At 45.3% G+C, this 18,862-nt stretch overlaps 1 protein-coding gene across 1 annotated transcript in view; it reads left to right on the forward strand.

Moving 5' to 3' along the window:
* The first annotated feature begins 2,441 nt into the window (after positions 1-2,441).
* The window catches only part of PINX1 (PIN2 (TERF1) interacting telomerase inhibitor 1), a 102,463-nt gene continuing 86,042 nt past the window's right edge, over positions 2,442-18,862 (forward strand). The window contains exons 1-5 of the mRNA XM_075269315.1: positions 2,442-2,520; positions 2,850-2,959; positions 4,527-4,619; positions 8,500-8,578; positions 12,104-12,196. Of these exons, the coding sequence (XP_075125416.1) occupies positions 2,502-2,520; positions 2,850-2,959; positions 4,527-4,619; positions 8,500-8,578; positions 12,104-12,196 (394 nt within the window). The 5' untranslated portion in view covers positions 2,442-2,501. The remainder of the gene's footprint in view (positions 2,521-2,849; positions 2,960-4,526; positions 4,620-8,499; positions 8,579-12,103; positions 12,197-18,862) is intronic.

The following is an 18,862-nucleotide window of genomic DNA, read 5'->3' on the forward strand; positions in this document are numbered from 1 at the left end:
AGTCCCATGTAACACACATCACTTCTGTCCCTTCATCTATTTATAATATGCAGTCCCATGTAACACACATCACGCCTGTCCCCTCATCCCTATGCAGTCCCATGTAACACACATCACGCCTGTCCCCTCATCCCTATGCAGTCCCATGTAACACACATCACGCCTGTCCCCCCATCCCTATGCAGTCCCATGTAACACACATCTCTCCTGTCCCCTCATCCCTATGCAGTCCCATGTAACACACATCACGCCTGTCCCCTCATCCCTATGCAGTCCCATGTAACACACATCACTCCTGTCCCCTCATCCCTATGCAGTCCCATGTAACACACATCACGCCTGTCCCCTCATCCCTATGCAGTCCCATGTAACACACATCACTCCTGTCCCCTCATCCCTATGCAGTCCCATGTAACACACATCACGCCTGTCCCCTCATCCCTATGCAGTCCCATGTAACACACATCACTCCTGTCCCCTCATCCCTATGCAGTCCCATGTAACACACATCACTCCTGTCCCCTCATCCCTATGCAGTCCCATGTAACACACATCACGCCTGTCCCCTCATCCCTATGCAGTCCCATGTAACACACATCACGCCTGTCCCCTCATCCCTATGCAGTCCCATGTAACACACATCACTCCTGTCCCCTCATCCCTATGCAGTCCCATGTAACACACATCACTCCTGTCCCCTCATCCCTATGCAGTCCCATGTAACACACATCACTCCTGTCCGTTATCCCTATGCAGTCCCATGTAACACACATCACTCCTGTCCCTTATCCCTATGCAGTCCCATGTAACACACATCACTTCTGTCCCTTCATCTATTTATAATATGCAGTCCCATGTAACACACATCACGTCTGTCCCCTCATCCCTATGCAGTCCCATGTAACACACATCACGCCTGTCCCCTCATCCCTATGCAGTCCCATGTAACACATCTCTCCTGTCCCCTCATCCCTATGCAGTCCCATGTAACACACATCACGCCTGTCCCCTCATCCCTATGCAGTCCCATGTAACACACATCACTCCTGTCCCCTCATCCCTATGCAGTCCCATGTAACACACATCACTCCTGTCCCCTCATCCCTATGCAGTCCCATGTAACACACATCACTACTGTCCCCTCATCCCTATGCAGTCCCATGTAACACACATCACGCCTGTCCCTCATCCCTATGCAGTCCCATGTAACACACATCACTCCTGTCCCCTCATCCCTATGCAGTCCCATGTAACACACATCACGCCTGTCCCCCCATCCCTATGCAGTCCCATGTAACACACATCACTCCTGTCCCCTCATCCCTATGCAGTCCCATGTAACACACATCACGCCTGTCCCCTCATCCCTATGCAGTCCCATGTAACACACATCACTCCTGTCCCTTATCCCTATGCAGTCCCATGTAACACACATCACTCCTGTCCCCTCATCCCTATGCAGTCCCATGTAACACACATCACGCCTGTCCCCTCATCCCTATGCAGTCCCATGTAACACACATCACTACTGTCCCCTCATCCCTATGCAGTCCCATGTAACACACATCACGCCTGTCCCTCATCCCTATGCAGTCCCATGTAACACACATCACTCCTGTCCCCTCATCTCTATGCAGTCCCATGTAACACACATCACGTCTGTCCCTTATCCCTATGCAGTCCCATGTAACACACATCACTCCTGTCCCCTCATCCCTATGCAGTCCCATGTAACACACATCACTCCTGTCCCCTCATCCCTATGCAGTCCCATGTAACACACATCACTACTGTCCCCTCATCCCTATGCAGTCCCATGTAACACACATCACGCCTGTCCCTCATCCCTATGCAGTCCCATGTAACACACATCACTCCTGTCCCCTCATCCCTATGCAGTCCCATGTAACACACATCACGTCTGTCCCTTATCCCTATGCAGTCCCATGTAACACACATCACGCCTGTCCCCTCATCCCTATGCAGTCCCATGTAACACACATCACTTCTGTCCCTTCATCTATTTATAATATGCAGTCCCATGTAACACACATCACGCCTGTCCCCTCATCCCTATGCAGTCCCATGTAACACACATCACGCCTGTCCCTCATCCCTATGCAGTCCCATGTAACACACATCACTCCTGTCCCCTCATCCCTATGCAGTCCCATGTAACACACATCACGCCTGTCCCTTATCCCTATGCAGTCCCATGTAACACACATCTCTCCCTCTCTCACACACGTGCTCGCTCCTCTTCTTCCTGTATTGAGAAGAAACAGACCTGTCACCCAGGAGACCCCGCCCCTACTCTGCAGGCTCCGCCCCTTCCCGTGACATCACAACTACCAGAAATAACTCCACTCCGGACACGCCCACAACACTCCAGTGCCCTGCACCGTCCACACTCGCTCCGCCCACACCAGAGTTTTATCACGTGGTCGTGTCGTCATCACAGGTCCTTTAGCCCACGAGTTGTATCACCAGAGTGCCGCACCATGGCGATGCTGGCAGAACGTAAGTGACCGCACCGTGTGTACTGCTGCTAGTGCTCCGAGCTGAGAACCGGAGAGCATTGTATCCAGTGTAGACAATGCTCTGTGAGCTCAGCAGCCTGGTCTCTAGACTGATACATTGTAACAAACCCCCAGGGAGGTGTGTACTGCAGCTGTCTACACTGGATACAATTGTAACAAACCCTCAGCAGTGAGCAGGACTAGCTATGTACAGGGTAATGTATACAAGCCTATCCCCAGTCAGTGTGTGTAGTCATACTGTTATATACAGTATATACCCCATCTCTGTCTGTATACTGTAACCTTTACATTGGTCATTGTATCCTGCAGCTCGTAGGAAGCAGAAGTGGTCGGTGGACCCCAGAAACAGCACATGGAGCAAGGACGAGTCCAAGTTTGGGCAGAAGATGTTGGAGAAGATGGGCTGGTCGAAAGGCAAGGTGCGACACTGGACAGCGCCCCCTATGGGGGATTAGTTTACATTTACAGCATTCTGTATGGTCAGAGTATCCATATCAGATCTGACACCCCCATAGTACCGATGACTGTGACATCACATGACCTGAGTAGTGGAATCGGCACTCATCACAGCGCCCCCTACCCCTTGTGGCACCTCCGACTTATAGGCGTTGTCCAGGATTAGCGATGATATTGAGCGCCATCCGTGGACATCACATCCATTGGTCACGTGACCATTGCAGTACCAAGCACAGCCACTGTTTGGTACGTAATGAAGAGGCCGCAGTAATCTATATCCTCGTTAACGTAATTTCCAAAATGGATAATTGTTGATTTTCTCCAGACATGCTGTGAATAGCGCTACGTCTAAGGATAACTTTTTTTGTGCCTAAGGCCTCACTAAGCGCTGACAGACTCCCCTATAAAGGGGGCTCTCCCTCTATTAGGCCAGAGTGGAAAGGTCCTGTGTAACTGCCTCTGGAGGAGGAGGAGGACCCCTCTCATCTGGGTTCCATGTATAGTCTTGGTATTCCCTGAAGCCTTTGGGGTTTCGTCGCAACAGAAACCCCCAGTGTCAGAATACATTTTTCTGCAGTGGCCACTATTGGAGGAGTGTGGTATTACATGCTGACCTTTCAATACAAATTCTGGCTCCCCCCGCAAGATCTCTTTGGGGCAGTGAGGGTGTTGCCGGTGACCTCTTTGGACCTCGTTGCTCCAAAGTGCTCAGTTACATACAGACAAAAGCAGAGATATCTCATCAATGGAGGCAACGAGTCACAAGAGGAAAACATCATGAAATTCAGGTGATTGTAAGTTATCTGCGAGTTGGAGACAGATTCCCTTTAAGAACATGGTATCCTTGTGTCCTGATAGGGCAATTAGATGATTATTGGAACATTTTTAATACACCTTGTCAGAGAAGAATGCTTCTTTCTCCTTGTATCTGGCTGTTTTTCTCCTTCTTTCAAAACTGACTTTCACTCTGAAATCTCTGCTACATCCATCTCGAGACGTACTGCAGGTCACGTGTATCTGAGTACACATGTTTATAGACATACAATGGTGGGAAGGCAGAAGTTAAGGGATACAAAGCAGAAACCGGAGCTACGGCTATTGCTGCAGCTAAATTGAAAGTTTCTATTACAGCCCAAGTACTTTATTAATATCATGGCAGGTTATTTATTCTCTGTGTGTGCCCTGCATGGCCCTAGTGCTGTATCTGAGTGAGAGAGACAGATTATCCTCTAGTTACTGTGTGCTGTGTATGGTGTCCAGTCTTCAGCCGCTATCTCAGAGAAGGCTGCACCCTACAGAGGATTAGACTGCACAATATAATGACCACATGTCGTGTTACTCCTCATGTACACACGGCAGCTCATCCTTAAATGACAGGTATGTTTTACAATAGGTTACCAGGATACAAGTGACATGTCAGCCCAGCCTTTCCACATGAGAATTGGCTATAGAAGAACTTTCTGCCTCACTACTACTACTAGCACCACTACTATGGCCGCCGATCACACGTGTAATGTTCTTTTATTGCAGGGACTCGGTGCTCAGGAACAGGGAGCCACAGAACACATCAAAGTCCAAGTAAAGAACAACACTCTAGGACTCGGAGCGTCAAACAACCACGAGGTACTGACCCAAACCACCCTGACTGGAGGGGGTGGTATCAATAACCTGCAATATCTTAATATTGGACTCCAGGTATCGATTATCTCTGAGTTAGGCTGGTCGCAGACAACCGTGCTGTGGGTCAGTGTGTTATCTGTGTGTTTCATGGAAAGCCCACTGACCCATTCTTTTCTATGGGCCCGCACACACGACTGTGATTTCCATGGTCCCATGTGCGGGCTGACAGTCTGGACCACAGCAGATATAACAGGTCCTATTTTGCAGCCTGTACTTCCGTGGCTCCTATTCATTTAATGAAAGTGTCATCCCCGTGTGCAGCCCGTGCTTTTAAATCACGGCCACAGTCGTCTGCGACCGGCCTTAGCCTGGACTCCAAGCTGAGCGTTTTACCTGCACCGACACATAGTAGCAGACTACGAGGGGAGGGGGCTATAGCAGTGCTGTTAATGTGTCTGCCTCACAGAGGATTGTTTAGATTGGATATGGTTGTAGCAAAACCTCAGCTGTGAACAAGAATGTTCTCATTCACTGAACGTGGTAAGACATTGAGACACAAACGTTCTATGTATAATGAGATTGTTCTAGGGTTCTCTGTCGTTATCATCTAGACTTCTCAGGCCCGGTTCACATCTGCGCTCAGGGAGTCTGCTCGGGGAAACCTATATACATAGAAAAGCGCTTATCTGGGGGACACAAATGGACCCCATACACTATAGGTCCCTGTGCTTTCTGCACCAAACATGCAGAGAGAAGAGTCCTGCAAGCTGCACTTTCCTCATTTCTCTAGTTTTCCCTCTCTGTTATGGTAATTTTTTACTTTGGTGACACTTATTGCTGGGGACGGGACCTGGTAGTAGCTGGGGAAAGTTTCATTTTGTTTTTGTTGTATTTATTTTTTTTTTTCATTTATTTTTTTACACATTGACTCCCTAGTAAGGTCATAATAACTTTTGGGCATGCATTTTAACTTTTTAATTTTTAATTAATGTATATACTCGAGTATAAGCCGAATTTTTCAGCATAGTTTTTGTGCTGAAAAAGCCCCCCTTGACTTATACTCGAGTCTGCAAAATATAAATATATATATATATATATATATATATATATATATATATATATATATATATATATATATATACTGTATTTTTTTTTAGGGGGGGGGGGGGGTCTATGACCAGCCACAATATTAATGTATGGAATCTCCCGTAAAATAGTGGAGAAAAAAAAGAAGCTTTTAAAAAAATAAAAGTTGTAAATCCCTCCTTTCCCTGGGATACATATAAAAGTAGAAAATGACTGTGAAACACAAACACATTAGGTATCCCTGTGTCTGACAGTGTCCGGTCTACTGAATATAGGGGATCTGGGAAGGGGTTAATAGGAGCACTGCAGATACCCTATATTCAGCCAGGCTGAATTCCAAGTGGGGGGAAAAGCTCAGTTCTCAAGCTCAGGGAAGGGGCAGACAGACAACCAAAACACCCCCTCCCCTTCCCCAGCATCTACTGCACCCAAAAACTCCGACCATTTTAATTTTTGAAATTTTCCAGCAGCTGCTGCATTTCCCCCCCTCGGCTTATACTCGAGTCAATAAGTTTTCCCAGTTTTTGTGGTAAAATTAGGAGGGTAGGCTTATACTCGAGTATATACGGTAATGATTTATCCTTTTACTTGGGGCCGATACAGACAGTAAGTAATACAGCCTCTTATGTTGTAGTCCAGAGCTGATCTGCGTACTCTAGTACCTTGGAGCTCCCGGCACCCCCAGGTAGTCATGTGACCCCGAGTCATAGGGGAGCGGCGTAATGGTGGCTCCTATAGCTGTGTACACATCCATTGGGAAGGCAGGGACAGTAACAAACCATGCCTGCCTTCCCAATGATATAGTTATGTGTGTCCTTGCAGAGTCAAGTGTGAATTGCCTGGTCGTATATAGTATATGGATCTCCATGGCAAGAGACTACAAATAGATGCTACGCCGTCTGATCCGGAAGTCATACTCCTTCTATCTGTCTCCTCCTTCTTGGTACACTTGTAAATAGGATGGAATTAGAGCTGGATGATTTTGTCAAAAATGAAAATCTTGAGTGATGTTTTATTCTAATCTTACTTGGAATTGGATCTATTTGATATAACTTCCTTGTCCTACCATCCAGGCACTGACCACAGTGACGTACTGTCACCCATAGCTGGCAGCAGGAGGAAGCATCGCTGGCTGAACTATTTAAAGGGATTCTACCACTAAACCAAGATTTTTCTCTAATTACCACGTTGGAATAGCCTTAAGAAAGGCTATTCGTCTCTTACCTTTAGACGTGGTCTCCGCCGCGCCGTTCCTTAGAAATATCGGTTTTAACCGGTATGCAAATGAGTTCTCTGCAGCAATGAGGACGGGCCCCAGCGCTCAAACGGAGATGTGGGCGTCCCCTCCGCTGCCGAGAGCTCAGTCCAGCGCTGCCTCCATCTTCAGCTGCAACCCCGCCTCTTCTATCTTCCGTCTCAGTCCAACCTCCGACGCCTGCGCGGTACGCTCACGTATTGAACTACAAGAGCAAGAGCGGCCTCCTAAAAATGGCCGCTGGCTCTAAGTAACAGCTCCGTGGACACCACGTCTAAAGGTAAGAGACCAATAGACTTTCTTAAGGCTATTCCGACGTGGTAATTAGAAAAAAAATCTTGGTTTAGTAGTAGAATCCCTTTAAAGTTCCGGTGTTTGCTGTACTGTTACTATTATGGTAGATGTTGGGGGGAATGTCTGATGAAAACCAGAATTGGTGTTAATACAATGATGAGCCGGCTCATTAAGCAGAGTTGCCGGCACTGCTAGATCCCACTGACTTTTTTTTTTTTTTTTTTTCTTGTGCATCTAATAGTCAGTATATGTTGATGACCAATCTTTAGGGTCAGTCGTCAGTACGTGATCCGCAGCGGTCTCACACCTGGACTCGCATAGATCAGGTGGTTGAAGAGGCCGCTGCAGCATTCATGTGAGCACTGCGGCCAATTCACTGACTACCAAGCACAGCGCCGTACATTGTATAGTGGCTGTTCTTGGTATTACAGCTCCGCCACAGAGGACGCACTACATTTTTTCTGGAAGAGCAAAAATACTCCTCTTCACATTTACAAGTAGTATTTTTAGCTGCACAGGAGTGCAAAATTGTGTTAATGCCAGTGTCTATCTCTATCTAATTTCTGAGGCCACATGTACGTGACTATGCCATGTGTCCGTGTACTAAGCATGTTTTTCACTGCTAGCACGCTGACCCATTCATTTCTATGGCCGCATACACACACTCCTGTATTATCATGGGCCTGTGTATGCAGCAGTGAGTCCAGGGTAGAACTCAAGATCAGTCCTATATCTGTCCATCTTGTGGACCGGGTTCATTGAGGGTAGTAAATAGGGCTGAGGAGGCGTGAGCAGCACACAGATGTCATGTAGCCTAACCAGTGACGTGCCACAGTTGTTGTTACCATGGCTCATGAGGGGTTAAATAGCTGTGATCTGAGTTCTCCCCAATCCCCGCGGCTCTTGTTGCAGACAATGTGGGCACAGCTTCGGTATCTGCTCCATCCCCATGTCATACACGTACAGGGTTAACTGAAAGCGACCTATACTGAACATTCGATTTATGTTGTCTGACCCCTGTATAAGCAATGCCGCCCCTGCTACCTCTTGTGTCACCCCCTCTACCTCATAGATTGTAAGCTCTTGCGAGCAGGGCCCTCAGTCCCATTGTGTGAAATGACTTTCTCTGTAATGTATCTTTCTGTCTGTATCTGAACCCTACAAATTGTACAGCGCTGCGGAATATGTTGGCGCTATATAAATAAAATTTATTATTATTTATGTTATTGTATTTCTATATAATTACAGGATAATTGGATTGCCCATCAAGATGATTTTAACCAGTTACTGGCCGACCTGAACAACTGCCATGGTAGCGGGAGTGCAGGTAGGTTATTCTACAGATCTAGTTCCTGGTTAGTTATTTCTGTCATAGAGAGCAATGCTGTAATAATAGGACATAAAGCGCGGGGGTGTAATAACACAAGAGACCTGCGAGGCGTGAGTCAGCGGACTACGTGCAAGATCTTGTCACTGACACTTGGATTCTCCTGAGCAATGTGAAGTGTTATTAAAGACATAAATTCTCTGATAATTTGCTGTCGAGTAATTTTCACACCTTAAGAAATGGGCAATTTTTTAAAATTTGCTAATGATGTGATTCACCGTCCCTTTAATGGTTCCACCCAAGTTATAAAACCAGGAGTTTGGTGATTGATGGACTCCATAATCTCCTTATATATAGTGGTAAAGATGTGGAATGTGTGAAGACTTCAAGCAGGAAGCTTTTATGTAAAGTGTATGTGCAAATGTTATAACCTGGCTAAAGAGTCTGTCACCTAAGTATCTTACATTACTGTATTAGGGGGAGTTCACACACTGTAACGTGCCGCGTGATGTGGCACGTATACGGCGTGTGAGAGTTTGCGCGTCATAAAAGCTCCCATTGATTTCAATGGGAGTTAGGATCGTATACGTTGCGTTATTTTGCGGCCGCAAAATAACGCGGCGTATACGATCCTAACTCCCATTGAAATCAATGGGAGCTTTTACGGTGCACAAACTCTCACACGCCGTATACGTGCCACATCACGCGGCACGTTACAGTGTGTGAACTCCCCCTAATACTCCAGATCTGTGCTTACTATTCTGCTGGTGCAGTCACTGTGTACATACATTACATTACCTATCCTGTATTATACTCCAGAGCTACGCTCACTATTCTGCTGGTGCAGTCACTGTGTACATACATTACATTACTTATCCTGTATTATACTCCAGAGCTGCACTCACTATTCTGCTGGTACAGTCACTGTATACATACATTACATTACTTATCCTGTATTATACTCCAGAGCTACGCTCACTATTCTGCTGGTGCAGTCACTGTGTACATACATTACTTATCCTGTATTATACTCCAGAGCTGCGCTCACTATTCTGCTGGTACAGTCACTGTGTACATACATTACATTACGTATCCTGTATTATACTCCAGAGCTGCGCTCACTATTCTGCTGGTACAGTCACTGTATACATACATTACATTACTTATCCTGTATTATACTCCAGAGCTGCACTCACTATTCTGCTGGTACAGTCACTGTGTACATACATTACATTACTTATCCTGTATTATACTCCAGAGCTGCGCTCACTATTCTGCTGGTACAGTCACTGTGTACATACATTACTTATCCAGTATTATACTCCAGAGCTGCACTCACTATTCTGCTGGTACAGTCACTGTGTACATACATTACATTACTTATCCTGTACTGATCCTGAGTTATATCCTGTATTATACTCCAGAGCTGCGCTCACTATTCTGCTGGTGCAGTCACTGTGTACATACATTACATTACTTATCCTGTATTATACTCCAGAGCTGCGCTCACTATTCTGCTGGTTCAGTACCTACATGGAGATTTCTGTGATAATTTGCCTCCAGTTTCTTTTCTTCTGCCAGGATTCGTTTTATCGGAATGTAAAATCATGTCATGTAATACCACTTTCTGGCCACTTGGTGGCAGCAGTGTTTCATCTTCAGGATTTCTTTACTGTCCTGCAGTTCATTCATCTGTTATATGTATACTGTGTATAGCTTCAGCATATTCTGTAGCCCTCTGCATCAGTCTCCAGGAGCTTGCAATCTAGTTTCCCCATCTCATACACACAATACAGTAGATTTAATAGGAACCAGTATGTCGGTATGTTGAATGAAATCAGAACATACATCATGAAGATCATTATCAATGGCTACGGCTTAAGCAACCCATCTCCACTATATTCCTGACAGTCTGGTCTTCTGCTAGGACCCCGGGTGATCCATTCCTACCATCAGGGGAAGCTATGATGTAAATCTCATGACCTCTTTAATGACATCTGGTTGTTCGGTATGGGTTCTGTGAGCTCATCCAATGGTGGGGTTGCCTTCTTCTCGTCCCCAGGCTCTGTACACATTGTCCCTGGTCCTGAGATACTTTGGTTATTACACCTGTACCTGTGCGCCACGTCCTGTGTACATATCTGATGTGTCCATGTTCCTGTGTGTTTACTAATGGAAGCTGGCACAAGACTAGATCAGAAGACTGGCACTAACCCAGAGGCTCTAGTGCAAAAGTTCAGCTTCACCCCCTGACCTCCCTGCACAAAATCTATTTCTGTATACATTACATTAGTAGGGATTTGTGCACGCTGGGGTAGTAGACCTATATACTGCAGCTATACACATAAATAATGCCGCCATGTACTGTACAACTGCTGTCATGTCAGCAGGGCCATTGCTAGAGTATCTCACCTGAACCCAGCAAAAAGATAGTGTATGAGTCAGGTGACCCTAACCTGTTTTCCCCTTGTACGTTGCTGCTTGCGTTGCAGAGAGATGGCCGTTTTTATAAATTTGCACATGAGCTCTATGGAGCAATGAGGGCGCTGCCATTGCTCCATATTGGCAAAACCAGCGTCATCTCTGCCACAGAAGCAGCACTGGAGAATGCTACACTGTATGATTCAGGAGACCGTAACCTATCTATCTGCCAGGTCATGCTGAGATCTGGTGATGCAGGTAAAGGGTACCTGAGGTTTCACGAAAGGTTGAACTATGTGCAGGGCCGTATGTTCTATGACTGTATAAACCTTCATCCGTGATGTCCTATACGTTTTTCCATAATGGCTGCGGCACAGTTTACACTTGTCTCTGAGGCTGTGGGTGTTTGCAATAAGGATCGGACTGACCCCTCCTTCATCTATTTCTTATAATGTTGTGCCAGGAGTAACTGTACAATAACAAACACCCAAGTAAGCATCATATAGGAGACTGGGCAAATACATGCAGACAAGCAGATAAAACACTAAAAAAAAAAATCTGAGCCCAGTCAGTAAAGCTACTGACTGTCAATAATATCCCAATAACACAAGCGGCCCGAAGTAGATGCCAGTACATAATACAAGACTGTAAATTCCTCCATGTGAGATTTATACAGAATGTTCAGTCCTTTACACAGAGCAACAGTTTGCAGACTTGTGTAGATTCAATCCCTCCCCTCTCCATTCACTGAGAAGAGGGGAAAGAACCTCCCCCTTCACTCACTGGGATACTGTCTTGCTTATCTAATGTATCTATGGACTGACTTTGGGTAGCAGTGGGGAGTAAACTGTAAATTAGCTAGAAGGGCACCACCTAGTGGCAGGAGGTATTACAGGCAGAGAGCAGATACATTTTTAATTTCATTTTGGTCCAGAATCACATGCACTATGAAATTAGACCATTGGGCAGTCTCATGATGGTGTCCATAACAGAACAGTGAGAGTCTAGGTACAGAAGGCTGTCCCGCTAGCGTGCTACTTTTTGCCGTTTTCCCACATGCATACGTGTATAGGTTTATGACTGGCGTCTTGTTTTTGTTTTTAGCTTCATCTGATAATGAAACCAAGAAGTCCTTTAGTCTGGAAGAAAAGTCTAAATCCTCCAAAAAGAGAGTTCACTACATGAAGTTTGCCAAAGGTGAGTGTGGGGTCATGCCCCGGTCTAGTGGGGACTGTGGTGGTTTTGCTGTGATGATGCCAGACAGTAGGTGAATGTTTAGCGCATATGGGGGGGTTGTGATGCAATTTCCGTTTCCCTGACTTGGGGGAGGGTGCTCCTAATATATGATGAGGTGCACCCTCGGTCGTAGAAGGAGATCTATACCAGCTCATAGTTGCCGTAGATTTCCAGCCTCATTTATGCCAAATGGTGATAAATTTGGTGGGGCCTGGGACCTCCACGCCATCGCCATACCTCCATTTCAGGAAAGTGGTGAGGGAGGTGCAAAAACCACAACGACTTTGGCATATAAGGCGTAATAAATCTGCTCCATTAGGTATACCTGTGTCCAAAAACGCCTGAAATATAACAATAGTTCCACCATAGCTGAAAAAAAAATCACCGTTTTTCAATTTTCCCCTTCCTCAAAGTACGGTATGTCATTGTACCGACCTGCAAAATACAAGTGACGTCGCTTTGGTCGCACAGTAAACGCCGTGAACTCAAAACCCATAAGAAAATGATGGCGCAAATGCATTTTTTCCTAATTCCACCCCATTCTGATTTTTTTATTTTCTCCAACTTTCCAGTACATTGCACAGCATATTAAAGGGTACCATTAGGCAGTACAATTTGTCCCGAAAAAAATAAGCCCTCGTATGGCCGTGTGAATGGAAGAGTAAAAAGCAGCGTTCGGACAGCAAAAATAATTAAACCTGTGGTTGTGGCAGGAAGGGGTTAACTGGGTTGTATAGGATCGGGATAATGTCCTGTCCATGGGTTGTATGTGGTATAGGGAATGGGTCTGAGTTGTAATGCCACGCATGACCTGTCGTGAGATGTGGCGCTATCTCTGGGACAAAGTATCTGTTTATAATCCCGTACAGTTCCTTTTAATATGACGGCACTTGCCCTCCGATGATTCACTGCATCGCCGTGTAGTCGAAGTGAACATTGGCACAGTCTTCAGATTGTTAGTGGTAGATTTCTATGGAGAGTGTGAAAACCGCAGCAAAAACGCAGCGTGATCAATGTGTTGCGGAAACGCCACGGAAAAACATCAAAATCCGCAGACAAAAACCTCACTGTTTTGCTTGGTTGAGGCTAGGGCCTCACGGGCCGGAACCGCTGCGCTTTAGCAGTTTAGCTATGGGAAAGCCGCCGGCGTTTCCATAGCTATAATTAACATGCTGCGATTTTCAAAACCGCAATGGCCAAATTGCGGTGTTTCCAGCTCACGGGGCCCCGGCCTAAATAGCAGAGGACCATAATTCCTTTGGATTTTTAACATCGCCTTTCAATTACCTTTATTGCACTTGAGAAACTTGAGCAAAAACGCAATGAAAAACTCAACAAAAAACTCATATGAATTTCCGCAGTACAAAACTGAAAAACGCATGTACATGCACAGTTTTTTTCCGCGACAGAAAACGCAGCGTTTTCTCTGCTGTTTTTTACGCTGCGTTTCCGCCCAGTGGAGCCTTAGCCTAATATGGTTTTCAATGGCAAAGAGAGATAGTAATGCAAATGCATTTCGTTATGGGTGGTGTTGTCTGGCTACTGCTGACAGGTTCCAAGTATCAAGCAGCAGAATTCAGAGTGCAGCTCTGGATGTGATTGGATCAGGGAGGTCTTATATGTAAAATAGACTCAATAGTAAAATATTGGTTGCAGGTGTAATAAGTGGAAGCCTAGGGGGCGCTGTCCCAGTGTCAGAGCTATAATACTGGTGTAGTGAATGTTTTGTCAGCGTGTTACCCCTCTGGTGTATGGAGGATTTAGAGGTCGGAAGGTTTGGGACGCTTTGGCTGAGTGGCATTACACCCCCACCCCCTTCTAATATCATTCCATTAAGATGTGTAGAGGGAGACATGGCGGGGGTGTAATTACGAGGGGCGGGTAATTATGCAGCTCCAGTGTGTTTGGCCCCAGGTCCTGCTGACAAGTGCGCCTAAACATACAGGCAATGATGCCATTATCCCCCAGTAATTATATATCCTGCCGGAGAGGAAGGCTGTATACAGTGATGACTGATTGACAGGTCATATACAGGACCAGTGTGCTGCTATATACTGTCTGTACTCTCTATATATACTAATCTCTATCTGTACTGTGTATACCAGAGTGTACAGTGTAATTATATATACAACTGTAGTCTATACTAATCTATATCTGTACTCTATATACCATTTGTACTCTATACTGTTATATAAATACACTCTGGTATATACAGTATAAATATACATAGAGTACAGATGGTATATATTACACTGTATACTCAGGTACATACAGTACAGATGGTATTTATTATACTGTATGCTTTGGTATATAGAGAACAGATATATACAGATTGTATACGATCTGTACTGTGTATAGCAGACTATAAATACAGGGCATGGTACAGCTAAAAAGATCCCTGGCACAGGAAAAGTGCAATATATGAGCCCAGTCAGTAAAGCTGCTTGCTGTCTGTGGATAATATCCCATGAGTAATCACATAAGCAACCAGAAGTAGATGCAAGTACATAGAAGACTTTTCTTACATTGTAAGATGTGCAGAATCATCCGTCCTTTGCACACAGCAACAGTTTCCATATCTGTGTGGAGAATCAACCCCTCCCCTCTGCGTTCACCAACAGTTTCCATATCTTTGTGGAGACTGTGAGGAGAATCAACCCCTCCCCTCTGCGTTCACTGTGAGAAGAGTGAACAGAATCCCCACCTCTTCTCAGTGTGAACTTCTCTTGCTTTTTGATGGCATTTATTTACCGTAGACCCCTTGTGGCAGGAACTTTAGAGAGGTTTTTAATAGACAAAAAACAGCAGCATTTTTAATTAAAGTGCCTTACGTTTTGGTCTAGAATTGCATGCTCTGTGAAATCAGATTGAGATGCCTGAAAAGATAGTGATTATATAAGGAGATATAGTCACACACACCCCCTCCCCCCGGCCTACGTGTACCAATAATGGAGTTGTATTTGGTCTTGTCTCGTGAAGCCTTGTCTCCCATCATGCCAGTCTCCATCTTGGCCTGGCTTCGCCTGCTATTGTTTTGAGGGTAGTAAAACTCATTACTCTATTGTTTATTGCTCGCCGTCAACTCTACAAAAACGTCTTCTAAGTGATTAAGATTCCGGCCTGGTCTACAAGGGAAAGCCGGATCCACTTCATAGTAAATAGTTGTAAAGAATTGTATAAACAGGGAAATCTTCAGTCCTCTGTAGTACGATGGCATGAGGGAGATGTAGGGGGAAGTGGAGGCGCACGCTGGTCACAGGGAAGTCGTCTACTACAGAAAAATGGAGGTCCCACTCTCAAAACCACCGGACCCCCTATAATAGTCATAGACTACAGTAACAGGTCGATATTGGTATGACGCTCAGGCACCTTGTGACAGGAGTTAGAGTATAGATGCTACCTACCCGAATGTATAGTGCCAAGTTTTGGGGGAGGCCCCTTCCTGTTGTGGGATGACTGTGCCCCAGTGCACGCAGAGATCTCTATAAAGTCATTGTGTAAATCGCTTCCAACATCTTTGGGATGAAATGGAATGCAAAGTGAGAAGCGTATCTTCTCGCCCAACATCAGTGCTAGACCTATTTCTCCCCCTGACATCAGTACCTGACCACCATTCCTCCTTCCCCTACATCAGTGCCTGATCAACATTCTTGCTTACCCGACATCAGTGCCTGACCAACAGTCCTGCTTACCCGACATCAGTGCCTGACCAACGGTCCTCCTTCCCCGACATCAGTCCCTGACCAACAGTCCTCCTTCCCTGACATCAGTACCTGACCACCATTCCTCCTTCCCCTACATCAGTGCCTGATCAACATTCTTGCTTACCCGACATCAGTGCCTGACCAACAGTCCTGCTTACCCGACATCAGTGCCTGACCAACGGTCCTCCTTCCCCGACATCAGTCCCTGACCAACAGTCCTCCTTCCCTGACATCAGTGCCTGTCCGCCATTCCTCTTTATACCGACATCAGTGTCTGATCGCCATTCCTCCTTACCCGACATCAGTGCCTGACCACCATTCCTCCTTACCCGACATCAGTGCCTGATCACCGTTCCTCCTTACCCAACATCAGTGCCTGATCAACAATTCACACCCCCCCCCTACTTTTTTCCTTGCAGTATATAAAAATTACAGAATCCTCTTGTGGACAAACCTTAAAATAAGAAGCTAAAATTGATCAGTTTTTTTTAAGGGGATTGTTACTGGCTCAATTCCTTATTATTTACAAGACCACGGCTTGCTGTCAATGACGGAGACCACTCTTGGTTCCATTTAGAGGCAGCAACCCTGTTCATAGCTAGTCTTGCTGCGGAGAAGATTGTCTTCTAGACAATGCTCTGTGAGCTAAGCAGCTTGGTATTTTGTGTAACCATCTACAATTGTTTATACCTCTCAGCTGAGAGCTTGACTAGCATGTATAGGGGCCATGTTACTACCTCTGAATGGAACCTAAAGGGGTCTCAGTCATTGACAACATAAAAAAACACGAAAACTTGGTAATCTTCAGTAGTTGATACCTTTTTAATGGCTAACTCATAATGATGACAAATGGCTAACGTTTCGAAGCGCAAGGCTCCTTTGTCAAAGCAAATTTAAAAACATTTTTGAAGGATGCATATATATATATATATATATATATATATATATATATATATATATACACAGAGCAGGCACAAAGGGTGTTAGATTTCAGGAGGAGGGGGGGGGTTGTTAGTAGTTGGTGAGACAATGTAAGCAATTGGTGGAGACATTTGCTAGAGACAATGTGGTAATTGGTGGAGACAATATAAACACTTACAGGTCCTTGTCAGATCACACACTACTGTAAAAAGACATGAACCCCTGTGATGCATTAATCCCACACTCTAGTGTCCGAAACAATGTCATGAATTTATATTCATGTATGCGTCTTTCTCTCTTAGATCTGAAATTCCCTCTCAAAATCAGAATTTTCATGGACCACAACATTACCAATGACATGAAAATTCTGATTTTGAGAGGGAATTTCAGATCTAAGAGAGAAAGACGCATACATGAATATAAATTCATGACATTGTTTCGGACACTAGAGTGTGGGATTAATGCATCACAGGGGTTCATGTCTTTTTACAGTAGTGTGTGATCTGACAAGGACCTGTAAGTGTTTATATTGTCTCCACCAATTACCACATTGTCTCTAGCAAATGTCTCCACCAATTGCTTACATTGTCTCACCAACTACTAACAACCCCCCCCCCTCCTCCTGAAATCTAACACCCTTTGTGCCTGCTCTGTGTATATATATATATATATATATATATATATATATATATATATATATATATGCATCCTTCAAAAATGTTTTTAAATTTGCTTTGACAAAGGAGCCTTGCGCTTCGAAACGTTAGCCATTTGTCATCATTATGAGTTAGCCATTAAAAAGGTATCAACTACTGAAGATTACCAAGTTTTCGTGTTTTTTTATATTTCCAACCCACTGGCTAACACGGTACAACAACGAACATTTCTCATTGACAACAAGCAGAGATCTTGAAAATGAAGACCTAATGTCTTAGAAAGTTGTAGATCTTTTCGCATGGCGTAATGCACAGTCCTGCGAATGTTGTACTTCTAGTGTCAGGCTGGTGCTGCTTTATCACCAGGTGCCGTTGTGTGCGGGCTGTCTCAGGTGAGAAGTGACATGCCGGGGCGAGGTCCGTGTGTTGGTACATATGTCGTGCCGCATGCTTTGCCTCAGTAATCAATGTTCCCAGCCGGGCCCTCCGCCCTTACACACAGGACTGGTTGCCTAACAGCAGCTGCAAAGGAAAGAAAACCGGTCTGTCGTCCCGGTGGCTGTGCTATAGCCTTCCTAGGGTCAGGAGTTCAGGCTTGTGAAATAGGGGGGACGTTATAGGATGTGTCTGCAGCGCCCCAGGCTACCCTGGGTGGGGACTCTACAAATATACAGCGCACAGATATGTATTTAATATCTAGGTACGGCTCATAACTTCTTCCCGGGGGCCGGGGCACAATATCCCATCCTGTGTGTTTACCCAAGGAGTCGGCGGTTGCTCCTTCACATCCTAATATTCACCTTTGGGGTTTTGTGTGAAAGTTCTGCCTTCAGGTGTCAGCATTGAATTCGGGAGCAGGAAATAATTATATGGTCTTCACCCAGAGTCGTGCAAATCTGTCTGGCTAATAGGTGGGTGGATATGGGGCTGCCGACAGGAGACGGTGATTGGCATGTCAGGTTTTGGGGATTAGGGGAGGGGGATAGTCAGAGAGAATAAACCATAGTTTACTGTTATGTCATGGTTTCTTCTTAAAGGAGCCACTCTTGTTTATGTGGTTGCCCTTAGCTATCTTTGCATAAACTAGAATCTTCCCGTTCACTGATGGCAAGCGGAGAGATCCTAAAGGTTTAGATTTTTCTTAAAGGGGTTTTTCCAAGATAATAGAAACTAACTGGGGGACAAACATGGAATGATATTCGCCTACCCCTATCCTCTGTTTGGGAAGCAGGGCCTCTGATTCTCATACTGCTCGAGGTGTAGGGGCTCAAGTGACCACTGCAGCCAATCCGTGATCCGTGGTCACATTTTGGCTACCGGTAATGTCTCCAAAGACTGGAGAGATG

Source organism: Leptodactylus fuscus, chromosome 3 (genome assembly GCF_031893055.1).
Source record: "Leptodactylus fuscus isolate aLepFus1 chromosome 3, aLepFus1.hap2, whole genome shotgun sequence".
Lineage (NCBI taxonomy): Eukaryota > Metazoa > Chordata > Amphibia > Anura > Leptodactylidae > Leptodactylus > Leptodactylus fuscus.